General features: G+C 42.6%; 2 protein-coding genes and 1 non-coding gene across 3 annotated transcripts in view; 1 reads left to right on the top strand and 2 right to left on the bottom strand.

Annotated features, from left to right (window-relative positions):
* Positions 1 to 103: 103 nt before the first annotated feature.
* Positions 104 to 8,639, bottom strand: twf1a (twinfilin actin-binding protein 1a). Its single transcript, XM_071897469.2, has 9 exons — positions 8,549 to 8,639; positions 7,090 to 7,170; positions 6,734 to 6,912; positions 5,472 to 5,567; positions 5,202 to 5,306; positions 2,703 to 2,828; positions 1,979 to 2,129; positions 1,748 to 1,869; positions 104 to 1,369 (listed from the first exon to the last, which is right to left on the bottom strand). Exons 1-9 carry the CDS (start codon positions 8,571 to 8,573, stop codon positions 1,202 to 1,204), a joined length of 1,053 nt encoding a protein of 350 aa, XP_071753570.1. The 5' UTR covers positions 8,574 to 8,639; the 3' UTR covers positions 104 to 1,201.
* On the bottom strand, positions 7,750 to 7,838 carry trnay-gua (transfer RNA tyrosine (anticodon GUA)). Its single transcript is given in 2 exon segments — positions 7,750 to 7,785; positions 7,802 to 7,838. It is a non-coding gene; the product is annotated as a tRNA-Tyr (tRNA).
* Positions 8,640 to 12,135: 3,496 nt separating the features above from the next.
* tmem117 (transmembrane protein 117) overlaps positions 12,136 to 21,593 on the top strand; it is a 36,010-nt gene continuing 26,552 nt past the window's right edge. The window contains exon 1 of the mRNA XM_071897598.2: positions 12,136 to 12,421. Coding sequence (XP_071753699.1) covers positions 12,142 to 12,421 — 280 coding nt within the window. The 5' untranslated portion in view covers positions 12,136 to 12,141. The remainder of the gene's footprint in view (positions 12,422 to 21,593) is intronic.

The following is a 21,593-nucleotide window of genomic DNA, read 5'->3' as shown; positions in this document are numbered from 1 at the left end:
TGTATGGTGCGTAAGATTTTAAAAAGGTTAAATAAATTGTACAAATGCTGCAAAAACAAGTATTTATGTTGACAGTTAAAGGAAACAAGAGGCTAGATGCGTGATTTAAATATTTTATTTTTCTTCTTTAAAAAGAAAGATTTATAAGAAAACAATTAAGACCAAACATGATTTTTTTCATTATATTTCATGGATGTAAAGGGATTTCCCTTCAAACATGAGGTGAGCCAAGTAGTTCGCCTAATATTAATCAGTAGACAAGTGAATGTGGCATACATTTTGATGAAGGTACTAATATTCCCTTTCCTATCCAGTTGCTGGGACTTCCATGTTGTTTGGGAGCCAGCACAGTAAAAGTAGCTTCCTCTTCGTGGAATCTGAGATGTACTGATGTAATATTTCTGGAAGCCCCTGTTCTTTCCACCATGATCTTCACTGACACTGAAGATCACCTGAACAGACAAGACCTTTTTTTTTTTTTTTTTTCCTTTAAATCACAGAGCATCACACAGCTACAGTATGTACATATACAGCACTTGCATAGAAAAATAAGTTTCTCAGCAGATGTGTTTTTTTCATGTAAACCACAGTTATATCAAAAAAGAAGTCGATTTTTTTCCAATATAAAATGCACTGTTAAAATGAATGAATGACACGAGTGGGATAATTCTATCTCTTTTCTGCTTTGGAGCGCCTCAGTCGTGCACACAAAGACGAATGCCTCGACATGTTGGACATGAAAACACATAAATTGACACTGACTTAAGGAATGCAAGTTAAGAATTCAAGCATGTGAACTCATAATGGGGGATTTTTATCACATTGGCACAAATTCACATTAGTTGCACTAACATTTTTTTTTTTTTAAAGTCTCGGAGTCGGCAACAACGAAGTAAAAACCTCTTTGAGCTTGTTTGAGCCTCTTTGAATCATCCTAAAATGCCTCGTGAATGCAGTTACATACATATACTCATACACCTTCCATTTGGCAAGCTACAAATGGAAATTTTTGAAGTGTGTGTCATTGCTCAGTTGTCCTTGGTGTGCATAGTTCGGTCTCTGGGTGGGAATTTGAGGTTGTTGACTGAATTCATTTAAACAAAAGGTTGTGTCAAATATGATTTCCCCCATCACTTGGAATGTTCCATTGTGGAACGCATGTTGGAGGTGGGGGGTGGGGGGGTGGGGGGCTGAGGTCTGTTTAGTCTTCCTCTTCACCCTCTGCGGGGGGTCTGGTGATGCGGCGGCCGCCCCTCTTCCCAGCAGGGCCTTTAGGCTTGGCGAAGGCCTGTTTGTGTGCATGCTGCTTGGGATGGACCTCCTCATACAGGAAGTCACCGGTCAGCTCATCCCCGTTTTCGATCTCCAACTGAGAAAAAGAATATGAGCAGATGAAATGGACGGCTGAAGAAACTTAAACTCACAACTCACAACCTTGAAGAATGTGATGTCATGCTGATGTCAAATAGCAGTTTCACCTGTGTGTCCAGTTGTAGATTATAAAGCAGCAGTAGTAGTAGTAGGTGTTATAAACTACAGTAGCTTTGTATCATCCCTAAATCACTGTAGCACACAAAATACTGAATTCAAAAAGGTGAAACTGAAACCAATCTTCTCGATGCACAAAACAATTTGATCAGAGTTTACTTGCCAAAACGTCAGAGTATTCCTTCAAGACTGTGGTGAAACACATCATGCTTCATATGCTGTTAGCCACAATCTGTCAGCATGATACATTGTTCCTTACCTTTTTCTCAATCTCAATCTGGAGATTGTTTTCCACCATGTCGACCAAGGGATTTTTGCAGCTGGAGTAGAGCATCCTCTCTCGGATGCTGCACTTGTACCCAGGCATGGAATAAATGAAGACTGCGATGGAAAGAAAAAGACCAAGATCGGACGGGACACAAAGTACCATTTAGAGCAACATCGAAGACTTCAGGTGTACAGAAATAATGTGGTGTATCAATTTATTCACCTGTGGACTCCAAGTAGTCGCCTTCGTGGGAATGTTTGTAGAGGAAGAAGTGGTAACGTGCAGCATCTTTGGGGATTCTCTTGGGCAGGTCTTTCACCTCTGTTGGCTCAGTGTTACACAACCTAATCAGCTCCTTTTCAACGTCTACTTCCTGTTGACGAAGGAAGTGGAAAGTTATCCTCAAGGGTGGTGAAGTGTGCTTGTGACTGGAAGGTCACCGCTTTGCATCCCAGACCAACTAGGAAAATCTGGGTGAGGCCAGTGAATAATAAACAGTCTCCCCTCCCTTGCTGAGGTGCCTTTGAGTGAGAAACTTAACCCACAGCAGTGAGCAGTCAACCTTCCCTGGATAAATAAAATAAACATTTCTTTTTTGTGTACTTTAATGAATAGCTTTTAGATGACTGAACAATTAGGACTGTTTAAAAGGGCACTGAGACGAGGCGGCGTCAGATCCAAGTGCCACAATTATTCCTTTGTACTAAAATCTGATCTTGTGACATGAACCCTTTGAATTTCAATGAGGCGAAATGAAACAATGGCACTTTGGACAAAATGAGAAACTCATTGTGTCAGTCCGTAAACAACTCCTGACCAAAAACCCTGTCATTTCTCCGAAGTAGTATCCGATGAAAGGCAGAGAAATGATTTGCTTATTCAAATTATTCACCTAGCAAAGGTTAACGCCTAATGATTCAAGCAGGATTTGCTCCTAAGGACTCACAAGTTGTACATAGTTGAATTTCTTGTCCCTGAAACGTTCGAGTGCTTCGACTGCGTCTCCATGCATGGGGAAGGCCACTCCCTGCAGGGTCTGCTGCTTGGTGTCCACACTGATGTCCGTCTGCACCTGAACACACACACACACACACACACACACACACACACACACACACACACACACACACACACACACACACACACACACACACACACACACACACCACAAAAACAAGAGGCACTTGAGTTGCCTTAATCACCATGACATATTGAACATAACCGCTTATGCTAATGAATTCATTAATTTTAATTAAGTAAATATTTCTGTGTCAACACACTTGTCTTCACATAACACATCGGTGGTATTAATACGAACTCTGTATCTTAAAGCATTCAGGAGCTATAGTAGCTTCAAGAAAATCATTTTTTCTCATTAATATGCAAACGTATGCAGCAAGTTGCTGCAAAATCTAATCAGATCATCTACTCTATAGGGAGAACCCGTGGTGTCAGTATGAAGTTTCTATCATTTATTGTTCTTGAGTTATTGTGTTCACATGAATGTGTCTACACAGACAGAAACGCTGAAAACTGAAACACAGAAACACACAGAAACACACACACACACACACACACACACACACACACACAGACACCAGCATGATGACATAATTGTTCCCCATATCATGTACCATGCTGGCGGAGCATAAACTGTTATGGACCAACCACTTTCAAAATGTTCCCCATTTTACTCTTGAATTCAGCTCAGGTTCTTGAATTCAGCCATGCGAGGGGACAAATCAGTGTTTTGTTCAATGACTATCGGGTTGCCAGTGGTGATCTTTGTATTCAAATGACTTCTGGAAAATCAAAATAGCACATATAACCTTCATCTTAGTGATAATATATTAAAAAAAATAAAAGGTTTACAAGTGCTACAAGCAGCTTGAATGCTGGAGCATGATGATGACAGATGAGGTGCTTGTATCGGAAGTGACAAGGCGCCTCCACAAAATCACGTAGAAAACTGGAAATGCTGGGGGGATTACACTGATGGATTGCATCTATTTTTAGAGTCCTGTTCCCACAAAATGAAATGCCGTGCAAACATGATTGAGCCTCTGATGTAGCTACCTCGCATACCAAAAAGGATTGTGGGTCTTTTATCCATCTGCTTAGTAAAAGGCAGCAGTCTCCAAGGCACAGCAATGATAAATATTTCAAAGCCTCTTTTTCCATGCAAGCGGTACAGATTAATGGTATATTATCTTCCTTCAACAGCTGGTCAAGTGGGAGGAACACAACCCTGACTTCCCGTTTTCTCTGCTGCTTTTAATTGACCATATTTTGGAGAGGGACTCTACTCCTCAAAGCACTTCCTTATATGGTATGGAAGACAGTTCTTGTTTATGTGGCAGACTGGGAGAGCAGCAATTAGAGTAGGCTGTTTCTTGAAAAGAAGAAGAGCTCGTTTGGCTTAGTTTATAGGGATGGACATTCAAAATCTCAAGACTGAAACATCAAAAGCTGCTTTCTTTATTTTCTGTCTAGTGGCTCAAGCCCAACCCGAAAGTCCTTCACATGAGCAAAGTAAACACTGATTGCGTCATTTGCAGCATGCAGCCTAAACCAATGGATCACATTACAGTATTTCCTGGTCTTAGCATTGCAGTCAAGCACAGGCAAAGCACAATGATACTGCCCACCGGTCCGAGTGCACTCCCATGCAGAATCAGTGCCAAGTACCGAGTAATTACTGTGCATCAACTTTTACATTTGGCTCTTCCAACATGCAAGTACAAGATCTGTACATTCCTTAAGAGCTCTTCTTAGAACTTCCTTGCTGCTTAGCTTGAATGGGGTTTAAGGTTGTAAACCACACATTTATAGAGCTAGGGGTATGAGCTGTGCACGCCTAATAGATTCATCTCTGCCAGCATCCTGCTGTTCTAATGCATCAGCATCTTTGTGCTTTGTTGTTAGTGCCGGGCAAGCATATGCACACTTGTACTCCTGCTGACCTTGTGCTGCTTGAGAGGATGCATCACCGGCCTTCATTTATATACAGCACTGTTTCTATAGGATTTTACATCACATACACAGGAGATGCGATTAGGAGGAATACTGCTGTGTGAGCTGATGTAAGCTATTTCTCCCCCCCCCCACACTTAAACCTCAGTCGCCAGGATGACTTGCTTTCATGCCTTTTCAAAACTGAAATAGAGAACAAGCCTAATCCACGCCCACTTGAAGACAATAACACACTGACTTTTAAGCTCCCCTTTTAAACACCCAGAAACTCTGATCCCATTTCTCATTGTTCTATTTAAAAAAACTCATTCTGATTATCAATAGGCAGTGGCATTTGTGTGCATGAACATCCTAAAGTACATTATTTCCTATAAGATAACCTCAAATGAAAATGATTTTCAGTAGACGAAACCTAAGTGACTGTCTGTGAGTTTGTGTGTGTGTGTGTGTTTGTGTGTGTTTGTGTGTGTACCTCACTAAGTTTAATCTGTCTCAGTTCCTCCTCTGCAGCAGTGAGGGGCAGCGGAGCAGCCTGGGAGGTCAGATATTTCTTGTAGCCACTGAGACACAAATCATCCTGGGGGAAGAAAAAAAACCCAGAATCACACCACATAACACCGATGACTGGTGTAGTAATAATAGCTCCAATCATATCAGCTGTCATAAACACATAAGCTTAACTCCATTTTAACGGAGCCTTTTGCAACATTGCATCTGCTGTTGTCTGATCAATCTGACCAACCTTTGTGGTGCCGAAAATCTCATCCTTGATGTGCCCACCTCCAAACTCTTTCTTCAGCGTGGCTCTGGTAGCAGCATATAACATTTTATGTCGCACCTGTTGTCAAGAATATGAAGAAAAAAATTGGAGAATCTTAGGGAATTTATTAGAAAGCTTGAAAATAAGATGCTTGAGGAACATTTATGTTACAAATGTAAAGGCCTTGTGTGATTTCATCAAAAATGTGTTTTTATGATTACTTATTTTCTTGCAGACACTTCACTTGATTTAATGTCCTATCTGAAATTTAGATCAGACTTTGTCTAAACGAGTACCACTGAAAAACACACAAGCCCATTTTCAGCGTTTCAGCCATTTATATCTCTGCAACTTCCAGACAAGCCTGAATCTGAGGCACTCTGCCTGGACCTGTAGGCAGGAATGTTGAGCTCAGCCATGTCTGGTAGAATGGGATTTTGTACTCGATTCGACCGTCCATTAGGCTGTTTGTTAGAGCACTGCAAATTGCCTGCATGGCACGTAGGCCTGGCATTGGTCTCCCTTGCAACATTCCTCCTTCCACTGTCACAGTAGCAACATTTCTATATCTATTTGTCATGCCAATCTTGAATAGCCATGACATTATAGTCCATGTGGTTCAGCAAGTTTCTGTGGAACTGAATGAATACAATGGCTTCGGTGACACTGTCTGAGACACGGACATGCCAAAAGCAAAAGCTACATTTGCACAACAAAACAAAAAACACAACACAATGAGGTAAGCCTACTTCAATTAAACCCACCAAGAGGGAGAATTTCAAGTTAGAGATAGGAGATGTAGCCTTTTTGGAAAGCATCTCCGTAGTCTTTCTCCATTTACACTTCAAGAGGTCTGGTAAGAAATAACAATGATGCTCTTATGTCTAGGTGTATCCAGTATTTCAGCTTTAAACAAGCGTACAATTCATTGTTTTGAACATGGCTGATGGCTGGACAATACCTGAGTTGATTAGTATTTGATTTGTTTTATCCTACTAAGGTGCCAGATGCTTGAGGTTTGTCACATACGACAATATGAGAGCTCAAATGTTTAGACAATCAAAAGAAAACTATTTGTAAGTCCATTTAGCATATTTTTTCTGTGACTAACCGGTTACCTGACGCTACCTGAATCACCCTGGTGTGATAAACCCCACCCATCTGATACCCCAAGCAGAGTAAAATAGATGCTAGGAAGTATCTGAAACCACTCCTTAACCCCAGTCTGGGCTTGAGTTTCTTACAGCAGATTGGTCCGGTGACCAGGCCAGGAAGATCCACTCGTAGCCCTGGTTGTTAGTGGAGTCCAGCCGGTACAGAATATAGCAGGGCAGGTCATCCTCCAGGAGCGGCAGCACTAGGGAATCATACTCTTGGTCCCACTGCTTTGATGCTTGCCTGGTGCCGCCCATCGTCAACTGCTCTGGAAAGTCGATGTGTCAAGGACAAACATTTCAGCGGTGCATTGTGTTTGACATGGATTTGTTACTCATGTTGTCATTCTAAAGGTCAGCCTTAGCAGATTTACACGTTGAGCGTTTTGTTGGCAGAAGAAGTGTTACAGTAAACACACTCTAAGACTTCTAGGGGTACTGCTTACCATCCTCAATCACTATCTTTAAGACTCGATATTGGTCTCCACTCTTGGCACTGGCAAAGACGTCCCTCACATCGTTACCCGCTGAGAAAAGACACAGAAAGGGTCAGTCACTTTGCTGTTGTTTATAAACAGACTTGAGTTGACGCAGCACAGACTAGGAAACACAGTCAATTTAGCCCAGGGGTGTGTATGTTTCAACCTAAAAGCTTCATGGGACAAAATAACCTTTGAAACATCAGCCATTATAGAACATACAATTATCTTCTCATTCAGCGACATATGTAATATCCAACACTGCTGCCTTTGAGCTGACTTTGATTCAAGCAGACTATTTGGGAAGCTCCTCAAGTATTGCACAGCTTCCTACATTTGGCCAACATGGAAAGCAACACAAGCTACTGAACCCACTGTTACTCATGTGATACTTTATTGGTCTCCATAGGGAAAAAAAATCTCATTTTGCATGCCTCTCCAGGAACAGTCTGGGTGCGTGGCCAGATACAGTACAGCACCTCTCTGCAACTGGCTGTGATTTAGGCTAGTGTTTTGCTGAAGGACACCGGCAGGGCGGAGGCTTGTCTAGACAGAGTGTGACTATGTCCAACGGTTGAAGGTTGGTCTCTCTAACCATATAACTACCATGTCACTCTAAAAGTGGTCTCCTTCGAGCCGGATTTGAACCAGCGACCTAAGGATTTCAGCTGCAACACCACTACAGTCCTCCGCTCTACCAACTGAGCTATCGAAGGGACACTTTCCACACGGTGTCGGACAGCCAGCGTAAACGACATAGTCAACAGCTTTGCACCTGCAACGCTGACTATAATTGTGCTTTAGTTAGCAGTCAACTCATAAGCATGACTACAAACTGGCAGACCATTGTTATTAACCAAATGATTATAAACCATAACCTGTCTGTTTCACACTGGGACAGGAACATTTCAAATAAAGATAGGAAACAATTCAACGGCTATGCTGCAAAATACGCCATACGCCCTTCTTAATGCTTTTTTTTTGTAAGACGATAGCCTGTCTGAGCAGGTAGCACTAGGCTCATAGTGAATAACATCGGTTAACAATTTTACCAGGGCAGCAGTTTGTTTAAATGAAGGCGTTGCCCAGTCATTCAGAAGACTCACTACAGAGTAAGGTGTAAAAAGCTTTGGTGCCATCGTAAAAAATAATAGTACAGCCATGGTTTCAACGGCTCGTAAACCAGATAAAGAGTCAACGGATAATGTCACACAGTCCAGTCAAATACAACCAGTGTTAAAGCGGGGTAGCGCTGATCTTACACATCACGTTAGCTCAAGCTAGCTAGGAGTGGCTAGCTAACTTAACGCTAGCTTCCCGTTGCAGTGAATTGCTGCACGTCTTTAAAAGTTGGACAAGAATCACACACTCGCAGTGGCAAAAGAGTCCCAGAAAGGCAACAATAAAAGATGAGAAACGCATCTACCTTGAATGCCCGTTTGATGTGACATTATGTCTTTTTGTCGGATAGGAGACAGATGTAGCTGATCAAGCAAGCCAGGACAGAGAAGCAGGAAGTGGACTACAGCAGCACGATCCGCCCCGAAACGTGTCGTCATCGACATCACCATCACATGCTCAAACATTATTTTCACAAGATTTATTCGGGAAACACTGGGAAACGTTCATTAAAATTTCCTAAACATACACGCATGTATTTGTGAGTAGATATAGGTTGATATTCACACTAAATCACTGACAGAAAGTCTCTGCACTGAAAACCTATAATGCAATCTTGTATTGTAATCAGAGGTGTAGATGTAAATAAAAGAAAAAGGTGAGTCAACTATGACCTCCAGTCTGCTTAAAGATTAATTGAAAATAGAGTCAGTAGTAGTGATAGACTTGATTATCAAGATAACAGGAAATATTTACGATATCCCTATAATTTCCATATACTAGGGGTATATACCCCTACCCCCAGTGCTGTTTGAGCATTGGGGGTAGGGGTTTTCAAACAGCACTGAAGAGCTGTTATATTTAGTTATTTTTTGTTTACTTAATTTTTTCCTAGGCTTTATTTAGATAGGCATATTGTTTAATTCATTGTCTAGGCTATAATATACAATACAATATTGTAATTATTGATAACCTCAATATGTTTAACTTCTGTTGGTTTGTTTTTTACTGTCTATGTCATTCAACTGCTGGCTACCTACAACTGAAGTTTCTTAAATAAAAGTAATTCTATTCTATTCTATTCGTGCTGTATTTCTACAACATCCTTCTAAAAAATACTGAATCACTCTTTGTCGTAAGGGTATGGGTGCTATATCTCACAATAGCTAGGCCTACAATTAGACCTATAGGCCCACGTTTCATTTTGATGTATGTGATGTAAGTGACGAGGAAATATGTCCGCTTCTCATGACAAACAGTCCTATTTGTCGTGAAATCCTGCAACATCTGGAAGCCACCAGGCTTATTTTTTTTTCTAATGCTTCCTGTCTCTGCTGCCTGGCCATCCTTCCCTCAAAATAAATAAATAAATCAGATTTTATAGCAGCAGAATCATCCTGCCGCCAGTGGGATGCTCACATCTGCGTCAAGTTAGCCATATATAGCTAGAGTCATACCGGAAACAAGGTGATTTTGCCTTCAAAATAAAACTGTACATTTTGTCACTAGACAATAAAAGGAGAATCATTCTGTACTGGAGCTAAGCATTGGTACATTAGCCCCTGGAACAAATTATGCGACAGCTATGGGTTAAAAGTGACTTGTTCAAGGTAGCAGAAACTCCTCAAAGTTGTCTGGTATAGAGCTAAATCCTGTGAATGAGTCTTTTAGCCTACGTATTTTAGGCAACACTAGGCTATATATTGTTTTTTTATAGGTCTATATGGCTACGAATGGGTGGTGAAAAGGACACTAAACATTGTATTTCCAATTAGGCTGCTATAGATTCCTCTTTTTTCACTTTGATATTTTGTATTACTCAAAAACTTTTCAACACGTTCATCACCAAGGCTTTTATTTTGAAAGATGTGACCGGACGTCCTATTTTTTTATTCGGTCTGACTTGACACTGGTGAAGCTCAACGTGTTGGTTACATTGCATTGCACTGATGGTATGCGTGCTGTGGGGATACGGTGCTCTCCATCACCAGCCCGGCGCATCTTCATCCAGAGCAGCTGCAGCATCCCAGAAACTCCCCAGTCCAGGGGGGGGGGAACCCGCTGACAAAGCAGCGCCCGGCTGACCTATAGCCCGCCGGTGCATGGCCACCGAGCACAATGGCAGAGGATTTGGGGGTGCCTCTGTCGTATAGCAACAACAGGTCGCATGGATAATCCCCCTCCACTGCCCTCCCATCCCATATCATCTCGTCTTTGGGATGATTAGAGCGCCGCCGTCGGCTTGATGTGGCAGGAGAGCCGTGCGGGAGCGGGGCTGCTCGTCCTGGCTGTCGACTGAAGAGAGCGAAACGCAAAAACGGCGTGGAGCAGGTGCGTGACGTGTTTACTGTTTTACCCGCGCGTCCAAAATAACAGAGATGAGGCATTTGTATGAAGCCCGACCGGCGCGTCCCAGATCTCGTTGTGCACACCAGCGTTGAAGTTGTGTAATCAGATAATTCCAGTCAAGCTTGTGTTATCTCCGAGATACACCGAATGAATGGGCTCGTTTTGCTGTGACATTTGACGGTCTTGTGACATTTGGGAGGGATGCGTGTGTTCACCGACTAATGTGTTTACATGGTAGCCCATTCAGAAAATTCCAGAATTGACACGGACAGGAGGAGACTTTAAAAAACTGGCAGAGCCTCTTCAGTGTATTTCCTGTTGTACTTTGACACTGGTCTTTCTTATTGGCCACTCCATGGCCAAATGTATTTTTTAAGGTGGTCCAGAGGAAAAGGAGAGAGTTAAGAGGATATCCCACGAACCTGATGATAATAATGATGAAGAAGATGAGCATTATAATCATGGTGTAGTCATGGTTCTTAGGTGTTTGCACCTTCTCCCTCTAAATGCACATCCTCATTGCAGAGTCCTATTACTGCCAGAATATTGCCATACTACACCATGCCATAATATAAACAGCAGCCAAGGTGGCACATTTTGACAAGGCAAACATGATGCCTGCGAAATTTAATAGCCACATGGATGTTCCAGTATGCCAGATCTATTTCTGGGGCCATTACATCATTCCAGATGCATGCTGTGGGGTATTTTAGGAATTGGTGTCAGGGCCGGGAACTGGTTTGGGAGGTCCACCCCAGGACAGTCAGACCAGTCATTTGGGGGGGGGGGGGGGAGAGTGAGGGGGCAAGGTGGAGTTCATGGGTGAATAATAGTTGCTGGGTTTTAAAAATACAGCGGGCTGACTGCTGGGAAGTCGCCCAAGCTCTGCCTGGCAGGCGTTCCCTACCAGAGCATCAACATAACGCTGCCACAGTTTTGAGGGGAACACAAAGCAGACAGACTGAGTGGATAAGCCTTTTAAAAGCTAGCGGTTTATAGTTAAGCGCTTCAAGATTCCACCTTATCCAGGTATGACACGCAAACCTTAACTTGCTCTACTGACTGATGAAGTATTTAGTCTTTGAAGAACTTTAGCTTCTGTCCTAGAATAAGTTAATTTCCTTTGAAGAGCAGTTCCTTGTTTAAATTGTGAATTCATAAGACAAGAAACCTCATGTCAACAGCAAACATGTTTTCATGCTGCTGATGCTTTGCTATGTTGGTGGGATCAGGACCTCTCTCTCTCTCATGTGATAATCTCAGCATTGATGGACAACCTGTCCATCAATGCAACCTAACCCTAACCCTACTCTATTATTGGCACCGGCACTGAACTATCTGAGTTGTCTGAATTTAACATAATCCCAATCTGGACCGACCCTCAGTGATATTCCTACCAGTAATCTCAGTCTGAGGGATGTTTTCACTCTAATCTGCCCTGCAGATTTGAGTGTAATGTAATCTGACTGAAAGAAGCTCTCTCTCTCTCTCCCTCTCTCTCTCTCTCTCTCACTCACTCCCAGGTGTTCTGTGGCCGGGGGGCTCAGCAGGATGGAAATAGATGCCCGTTTTCGCTACTATTTCCAGCACCCGTGGTCGCGTCTGATCGTGGCCTACCTAGTCACCTTCTTTAACTTCCTCATCTTTGCCGAGGACCCCATCTCCCACAGTCAGACAGAGGCCCATATGATCGTGGTGGGCAACTGCTTCTCCTTCCTCTTCAACAAGTACCCGGGCGGAGGCTGGAACGTCCTGAAAGTGGTGTGCTGGATACTGGCCATTATCACGGGCCTGTTAGCCGGGAAGTTTATATTCCACCGCCGGCTCTTTGGTAAGTCATGCGCAGAATAATGCTGTGGAATGTGCAGAGTAATGGTTCCACTGAGGCGACCTTCCTTCTGAGTTGTTTTGGTCGTGGCTGTACATCAACGAAAAGCACCTCGCACTCTCCTCCTCTTCCACTTTCTGTGTGTGAGAATGTATTTGAACAGAATTATTATTTCTCCACGCTCGGCTCTCATCTTCCTGTCTATGCTCCTGCAATCATCACACTTTTTCTACCTTTCTTTTCTCATTCGTCAGATCTGGGTCAAATAGTATTTGCAAATAATTCTTAGCCTTTGTTACACCCTGCTATAAGTACCAAATCAGTGGGGTTGACACAAAAGACAGTACAAAGAGCGCTACAAGGTTGAGACATTCAAAGGAAAATATTAGAAAGTCATAGGATATATTGGAGATAAATTGGCTCCAATGTTATCTGTTGCTGCTGTGTATATGCATTATGCATATTGGATCAATGCATTAATGCATTATGCATATTTGAATATTAAACAGGTTTGAAGCCTTTCGGTGTACAGTACAATACTTTCTTTGTTTTTTGGACGATTTTTCTTTTGTTCTCTGCACAGAGCACCTACAGCCAACCGTGTGGTACATATTTGAAAGTCAATATGGTGTGCTTCTCTGTGATTGACAACAAGCAGCTGCTCCTTTCGGTATTCCCAAAAGTTTAAAACAAATGCTAACAATTGCAAGTATTTGACCCAGGTCTGCTTGTTGCTCCCATGCCACTTACTTCCCTCCCCTCTCTCACCTCCTTGCTGCATTTCCTCTTATTTTTCACTCGCCTGCCATCTCTCTCCTCCCTTCTTACCACCTCATCTCTTCTGTCTTGCCAGCTCGCCCCAGCTCACCCCACCTCACCCTCCCCTCACAAGGCTGTGACTCCAATCTCATGAGCCCTTCATTTGTTTAAGCTGTGCAGGGGTTCAGAGTGCTTCCTATGCAACTCACACATTTCATTTCCTACTCACTTCACGACTCACTTAGGCCCAGATATTATTGGCCACCCTGGCAAATCATCCTGGGATGAGCCATTAATGACTATAATTAGTGTGTGTGTGTGTGTGTGTGTGGGCGGGTGGGGCACTATGCGAGTGATCTTTTTGCAGTCTCTTGAGTGACAGGCTCTCTCCTCTGAGCATAAATAGAAGGCCAAGAGTGCGTGATGACATGATACTCTCCATGCGCTCGCTGCAAATATAGAATCCTCACTTAGAGGGGAAATGGAAAATGCCTTTTCTGTACAGGGAGGCCAGTTAGCGGATCTGATAATGCCAGCTGTTCTATCTTCTCAAGTTGCAATCTTTTCATTCAATTCAGTGTTTCCTTATTTAGGATCTATGATATCAAGACACACAATCTTTCGATCACTGAAAAAGAATTTCTGTAGAAAAAAAGCTGTATCCACATGTATTGCCTTTCATATCACAGTCAGCAAAAACATTGCACAGTGATCTTTTTGGTCAATATTGTGCAAGCCTCAAAAACACAGAGTTTCTGAGTCCAGCAGCGTTTTCCCTCTGCTCAGCAGCTTAGTTGCATGATTCTTTCATAATAGTAAGGTAGGTGCTTCATCACATGAACTTCAGTCAGTTCCCAGTGAGGTTTTACTCTAAGGGCCAGTGTATCCAGGTCAGGGCTCTACACTTGCATAGGCCCGAGGGAAGAGAGAGAGAGAGAGAGAGAAAGGGAGAGAGAGCAGCTCATCCTAGAGCCAGGTAGGACTAATGCACTTCAACAAGCCTCAGAACAGATGGTATGTGTGTGTGTGTGTGGGTGTGTGTGTGTGTGTGTGGGTGGGTGTGTGGGTGTATGTGTGTTTGTGTGAGAGAGAGATGTGTGTGTGCGGGCGTGTGCGTGAACGTGTGTGTACACATGTGTGAGCGAACAAGTCCATCTGTGTATGTGTGTGTGTATGTGCTTTAGCGATTGAGCGTGCAAGAAAGGATAGATGGGCAGAATCAGTGAGAGAGAGAGAGAGAGAGAGAGAGAGAGAGAGAAAGAGAGCTGGATGTTGAGAGTTGGAGAGTGGAAGTGTTCCGCGCTACATTTTAGTAAAGCAGTTGCGTAATCGTAAAGTCAGGCTGTGCATAAGAGCTGTACTATAGAACCAGGCCCACTGTAAGACCTGTCATCTATTATAGATCTTTCACACAGGCACAAGCCAGTACGGCCGACCTGCTGCACAACATGGTGCCTCTAGTACACAGCCGCACTATCCACTATCTCCCCTGTTCTCCAGTTTTTTGTTATGTAGGCAGGCTGTGGGAACACTTCAGTATAGAATGTGAACTTTCGCTCAATGTAGTGTATAGTGAAGAGCTCTGAGTACCTGGAAAAGCACTCTACATTCACAATCTATTGCTTTTAAAATTGTCTGCAGTCATGGCCAGGTGTTTTCTGATGCCATTTTACAAATGCAATGCCTTGCATAATTGTGGAGTCTAGTTGTACAAGCTCCTGCTATTTGCAATCATACTTAACTACATATCAATTTGTCACAAAATTGGAACCAGACATTGTTTTGCAAGCTGACATATTCCCTGCATCATTTATCATTTATGATGGCCTAGAAAATCTGAACATTTTACGGTGAATTACACCTCCTCCTCCCTCTGGCAATGTAGTTCTGTACTAAACGCAATATGTGATTTAGCCCACTCAAACATAAATCCATTTGTGACACAATAGGTTGTTTGCAATCCTTATTTATTCCCTTTCATGTTTTTCAAATTCAGATTCAAAGGCGCTTTATTGGCATGAAATACAAAAGCGGGCTACTTATTGCCATATCAAAGTCAATTCAAATGACAATTTAAATTCAAATGATAATAACCAAACTTGACCACAGGGTAGTAACAATAAACAATATAAATGCAATAGATATGTCATCAAATTATTTATCAATCAACCAATTTATCTAAATACATACATTTTGCATTCTCTCTTGGTCATGCATTTTTTTCTTTTTTACATTGTCAATGGTTCTGCTGTCGTTATCCAAGGGAGTAGGCAGATGTACAGTGAGTGTATTGTTGTGCATTTTGCTTCTGTGATAGCAAACCAGATAGAACAAACTCAAGATGATGAATGGCTTGTGACAGATTATGTGGTTTAAGACTGCATTGGAGGTTCAAGGAACAACCTATGTTGTTCCATTCAGCCACTCAAGGCTATGTGTGCTCTCTAATCGAGTGGGCGGTAGCCAATGACTTCTGGTCATTCAGTGGGAGCCTGGCTGTCATTATGCATTTGTATTAAAACGTAGGTCACACAGGGTTTGTGTCTATGTCTAGCTGTCTATTTCAGTTTGCGTGTGGTTTGTTTGCAGTCAGCCATGGATTAGATTAAGGCACCTTTTCAGTTTTTATCACAACAATCTAGGACAATCTTCAGACTCCTTTAGGCCAGTCAGGGGATCAGGGGGATTTGCAACAGAATGTAGATATTTTTCACTAACAAAGGAAAATAAAGTGCTAGCATTTTGAAGAAACATGGGTTTCTGACAAATATACAGGGTCACTTTTAATGCCAATGCAACCTAAACCCCATTAGATGATAACATTTGGTCATCATTTTAAATCCCCCTTTGTGTTTTTTACTCAGATGCCATACAGATACAAGGCCTTGGGTTCCTTAGGAAATACAGATTAGCAGACATTGTGATTTAGTGTGATGAGACTCCAAATGCAAGTAAGTGGGACCAAGACAGGCAACATCAGTCAAAAAGAAGGGAGAGGGAGGGAGGTACAGCCACACCTGAATGCTGACTGGTCTCTAGGCTTCCCAGCAATCCGCAGCGCATCACCTCACAAATCACACTTAATAACACATTCACAGCATGCCATAATAAAGGCAAGTTTATCAAATCAAGTTTATTTCTAAAACACACTTAAAACAACCATCTTACACCAAATTGCTGTACAGAAGATTGAAAAAACTGCATTGAAAAAACACTGCAGACAAGCAACACAAAGCAGAAAGACTAAAATCACTTGCACAAACACACACACAGGCAGATCAATCAGAGTCAAAGGCTAAAAAAATAGAGATAGGTTTTGAGATTAGTTTTGATGAGTCAATAGAAGCAGTAGACCTCAATCTGTTCCACAGAGGCAGCAACAGCGAAGTCACGATCCCCCGTAAGCTTAAATCTAGACGGTGGAACATCCAAGAGCGATAAGCCAAGGGTCCAGGAGGTCAAATGAGGAGGAGGAAGATCAGAGATATATGTAATGCCAAACCCATTCAGAGCCTTAAAAACAAACATCAGAATCTTAAAGTGGTAATCCACAAAATTCAAAAAAATTGTTTTTGTTTTATCCTGGTGACATCTTTGGTGATAAGCAGTCATTGCTGTGGTGTGTTTGCTCTGCACTTCCTAGAGATCACTCAGTGTAACTCAGGGGCGAATTCACAAAAGGATTGCGCGGCTTTTGCTGACGCTAAACCTGTGCAAATAAGACAAAAAGAAACCGTCTAATTCACAAAGCACTCGCAAAGGGTGAAATGCCCCGCTAACTGCGCTGCCACGCAAATAGCGTCTCGGTGCTCCTGTGCTATTTGCACGTATTTAAATTAGGTAATATGCATACATTTGGCGCAAAATTGCCCCCTTTCTATGCAAATGAGCCTCATTGCAAAAACAGTCCAATTCACAAAGCTCGGCGCTAATTGCCACACGCAGTTAGAGTGAAATTATTAGCGTCTTCAGAGAGTTGGTGGTAACTGAAGCATTTATAAGGGGTGTCACGCCCAGACTTTATCACTTGTTGATTTAACTGAGAATTGAATTGAATTGACCTTGCAAATGTCTCTGCAACAATTCCACCTTTGTGTTACCTAAAAAATAAAATTGTCTGTAAATAATATTTTGACATTATTATTATTATTACTATAGAACTTTAACACAGATTGCTTCACCAACAAAAGCAAATAAATCAGTACAACCAAACAATCAATACAACTCAATTTCATTTTCACTTATCTCACTAGTCAGCACAGTGGGCTTTATTTTGGCCTAAAGATTCAGCACCATGGACAGCCCCGCTCAAACTCATTTACAGTATTACCTCCGCCAAGGAGGTTATGTTTTGTTTGTCTGTCTGTCAGCAGGATTACGGAAAAACTACTGGCCCGATTTTCATGAAACTTCGTGGAAGGGTGTAGCATGGGCCAAGGAAGAACCCATTAAATTTTGGAGCGGATCCGTATATTGGTTGCGCTTGCACATTTGCATATCATAGAAGACTGGATTGGCCTTGGCGGAGGTCTGCGCTCGCGAGGGGCCCTTCTAGTTTATTTTGGGATGCAGTGAGATGCAATGACAAACAAAGGATGCAGTGACATGATGCAATTGTGTCATGAAAAATAAATGAATACATTCTCCTTTGTTCTCCGCTTCAAATCATGCCATCTTCTTTTGCAGTCTGAAGGTGCGTTTGGAAACACAGCACTGACAGACTGACAGACTTGGATATTAAATCCCAAATATGGTTTCTCGCAGTCCCGGTTAAATCTCTTGCCTGAAGTTTTGAGGAATGCCTCTGCACCTTGTCCATCAGGACTTGCAGCTCGCCGTCTAAAAATTTCATTTTTCTCTTTCTCTCTGCCATTGTCCTGCCTACTGTGTTCTTCGCGCAAAGGCAACGTTTATACTTTGCCACATTGGTAATTGCAATCAGACGCAAAACAGGGGCAAATTGCGCTCAGCTGCAACAGGTTATGGGCGTGTTTGCGCTGGCATATCATTAGCGCAATATCTTTTGTGAATCGGTCCTTGAGACGGAGCAAATAGCGGGTGCAAATGATGCGCAATTCATGGTGCTATTAGCGGCCGCAATCCATTCTTTGTGAATTCGCCCCTCAGTGTACTGTGACGTCCTCCTTGGATTTTCTTTTGATGAAGTTTGAATTTCTGTAGGTGGCGCTCTCTTCTTTGTCTATTCAGCCATGGTGGCTATCGCTGCGCACGCTAATTACCCAGTTCTTCTTCCATTTATTCCAAACAAACCGCTGTTGCTCCTGTTGGAAACGTGAAAGACATCACTTCCTGTGTGCATCTATTTCCCGGGAAAGACCCACCTGACACTTGGTGTTCAGAACAAAAAAATGTAAAAGCTTCCATGAACTGGGTATAGGTTGAATCACTATTGTGTTGTATCAGCAACCAATAGAGTAGCAAAATAAACATTTATTCATAAAAAAACGTTGCGGATTATTACTTTAAAATCAATTCTGAAACATACTGGGAGTCAGTGAAGAGAAGTCAACAAAAGGGTGATGTTGTTCCTCCTCCTGAAGCCAGTTAGAGGCCCGGCAGCAGTGATCTGAACTATTTGCAGGCAGGACATGGATGACCGACTAATACAATGTACAAGGATTTACAGTAATCCCGGCGGGAGGAGATGAAGGCATGAATTCATTTTGGAGAAAGTTCTAAGCTGAAAAAAGATGGCTTTCACTGAATTGACTTGGCCAAATCAAAAATCACAACAATATTTCTGCCGTAACATCTCTGTAGTTTGACAGAATCTGGGGGTCCAAGTAAAACAGCTGAGAATCACTGTCATTGAGCTGGAGAAATGTTTAGATATAATAATAACAAACTCTCCATCACCTTCTCATTGCTTGTTTTCCCCTCTGCGATGACGCAGCACCGCAGCACTCAGGTTTCCAGTCCGCCTTCACTGTAAATAACTGCCCATCTCCATAATGAGGAAGGCGAACTGCTTCTCGTTCCCTTTTGTGCTGCCTCAGTCCCTACAGTAGATTAACATAATACATTCACCTATCTCTCTCCAAGGCTGTGTGAATTCTAAAAGGTAAATTGAAGGGTAATTTCGAGCCACGTGGAAAGCCATCCTAACCGGATTAGGCCCTACCTCGCATACTATTACTGACACTTACACCGAATCAAACATTGGCCGTTCATCTTTGCCCTCGATGAGTCACTGGAAGCCTCAGAATAGTGTGAACAGAACAAGAGAAGACGACTGTAATGCGAGATTCTGTTTGCTTTGATCACAGAGATGTCCCATCTCTGACATCAGTGGCCCTCCTGCCGAGCTCTGAGTGTGTGTGTGTGTGTGTGTGTGTGTGCGTGAGAGAGAGAGAGAGAGAGAGAGGGAGAGAGAGAGAGAGTGATATCTTTGGTTGTTCTGTAGTTGAGTGCCTCTCCTTGCCTTTCCCTGATCCTGATGATTGTAGCCTGGAGGATGCCATCTGGGTTCTGTCATGTGTTATTACTGTGCTGTGCAAGGGCTGAGATGGCTTATGTATGGCACTGTGGCTAGGGGTTAAAGTTAAGTTTGTGTGTGTGTGTGTGTGTGTGTGTGTGTGTAGGAGTGGGTGGGTGGGTGGATGTGGGGCTGTCTGTGCATGTGTGAATGTGTGTGTTTGTGTGTGCTTGTATTTGTGTGGGAGGCTGTGGGGTGTTTGAGTGTGTGATTGTGTGGCAGTTGAGAGTGCGTGTGGGTATCTTGGCATTTATGCATAAGTGTGTATGGTCGGGACTATTTTCTGTGTCTGTGTGTGTTTTGTGTATAGTGTGTGTATGTAGTGTGTGGTTTGTATGGGGATCAAGCAGTTTCAAATGGAGGCAAAACAAATATCACTCAACTCAGGAATATATGTCAGACACCGCATGTTTAAAACACATTGCACAAATAAATGCACAGGTATTTGTATCTGTAACCTACTATTCAAAAAACATGTAAACTGAATTAACATTTGTGAATAAATATGTGTACTATATTATATTTTCAGTCATATATGCACAATGGACAAATAAATGCAGATGGATTTGTATCTGTAACCCATCATTTGAAAAACATGTAAACTGAGTATATGCTTAACTTTATTTATTTATGCATAAACAGTTTTTAACACTTTTTATATATATATATTAATACTTTCACACAAACAGGTCTATTTGCATTAGCTTAACCATATTCACAGTCCTTAAACTTAATTGCATTTTTAGATTTAAATATACTTGTGAATCTCCATCTATTTGTGTGGATACTTTTGATGCTGTTCCTGACGTTCCTGTTCATGTCGCCAAGGAATTCCAAATGCCAGCTTCAGCTGGACTGATCCAAAGGGCTGATCTCCAAGTATCTGCATGGTTATCTGCCTCATGTGCTGGATGAGAGTCCTGGAGGAGTATTCAGCCTCCTACAACATATGGCACTCTGTAGAGCAGTATGTTTTACACTGTCCATCACGTTGGGCCTCTCCCTTTTAGTTGGCCTCAGAAGCTGCCCCCTCCTCTGTAAATAATAGATATTGCTCTGGTGCCAGGGCCCAGCTTTGCCCCTACAGCTGTAATTTATAGTGCTGCCTCACCACACGGAGCCGCTGTCTAGATGTTGATGTCTTTGATGCATTTCAGTGCAGTGTTGATGTGTGTTTATGTGTGTGGTTGTGTTGCTGTTCGCGAATCCACGGCACTATCCAACACTCCTGCCGTGTCTACAAGATGTTGTTTTGAGTGGGTGTGTATTTCTGCTGTTAGTTAGTTCAAGAGAATTGTAACTGCAGATTTGTTAGTGTCGTGAGTGTCTTCTGTAGCCCCCAATTCAACAGAATTACTTACACAGAGATCCAAACAGCAGTCTGGCTCGATAGGTAATCTCTACCCTACATTTGTTTCACAACCTCAAAGATGTCATTAAACATGGGCTTTGCTCATGGAGTGAACTCCCTGCACTGTCCATCTGCTTGCAATAAAGGATAAAACGCACAGGTGTTTGCAGAGCAGAGAGCGAGACAAAGACAGAGCAATAATGACGAGAGTGGGCAAACAAAGGAAAAGAGCCAAAAGGAAATTGCTTATTTACTTAATATGTATGAGTCCTTTGGTCCGGAGCCAAACCATAAATAACAAAAGGAAATGATTCAACAAGCCGCTGACGGGAACAGGTACAGTGGTTTGGCCCAGTAGCCGGCTCTCTGTGTCTCGCCTCTCCGTGCTGCAGTCTCCCTGTGCAGGGAGTGCTGCTGTCACTTCCCACCTCTGATTTATTATCCAGACACCCAGTTACAGGGGGCTACAGCTCTGGGGACCCTAGCGACCGTCGTCATGGCTATTCCCAAGCCCGCGGTGACGCTGTAGCTCAGCGACACAGCCGGCTGTGTGATGGATGGGGTTGCGG

The sequence above is a fragment of the Centroberyx gerrardi genome, chromosome 4 (genome assembly GCF_048128805.1).
Source record: "Centroberyx gerrardi isolate f3 chromosome 4, fCenGer3.hap1.cur.20231027, whole genome shotgun sequence".
NCBI lineage: Eukaryota > Metazoa > Chordata > Actinopteri > Beryciformes > Berycidae > Centroberyx > Centroberyx gerrardi.
The sequence above is the reverse complement of the archived record's forward strand: the minus strand, read 5'-3'. Positions and strand labels throughout refer to the sequence as shown.

Coding starts and splice junctions, on each gene's coding strand:
- twf1a (XM_071897469.2), bottom strand. CDS start 8,573: ATGTCACATCAAACGGGCATTCAAG. Junction 5,568..6,733: donor GGTCACCGGACCAATCTGCT/GTAAGAAACTCA, acceptor TCTTGACAACAG/GTGCGACATAAAATGTTATA. Junction 1,370..1,747: donor AGATTGAGATTGAGAAAAAG/GTAAGGAACAAT, acceptor TCTTTTTCTCAG/TTGGAGATCGAAAACGGGGA.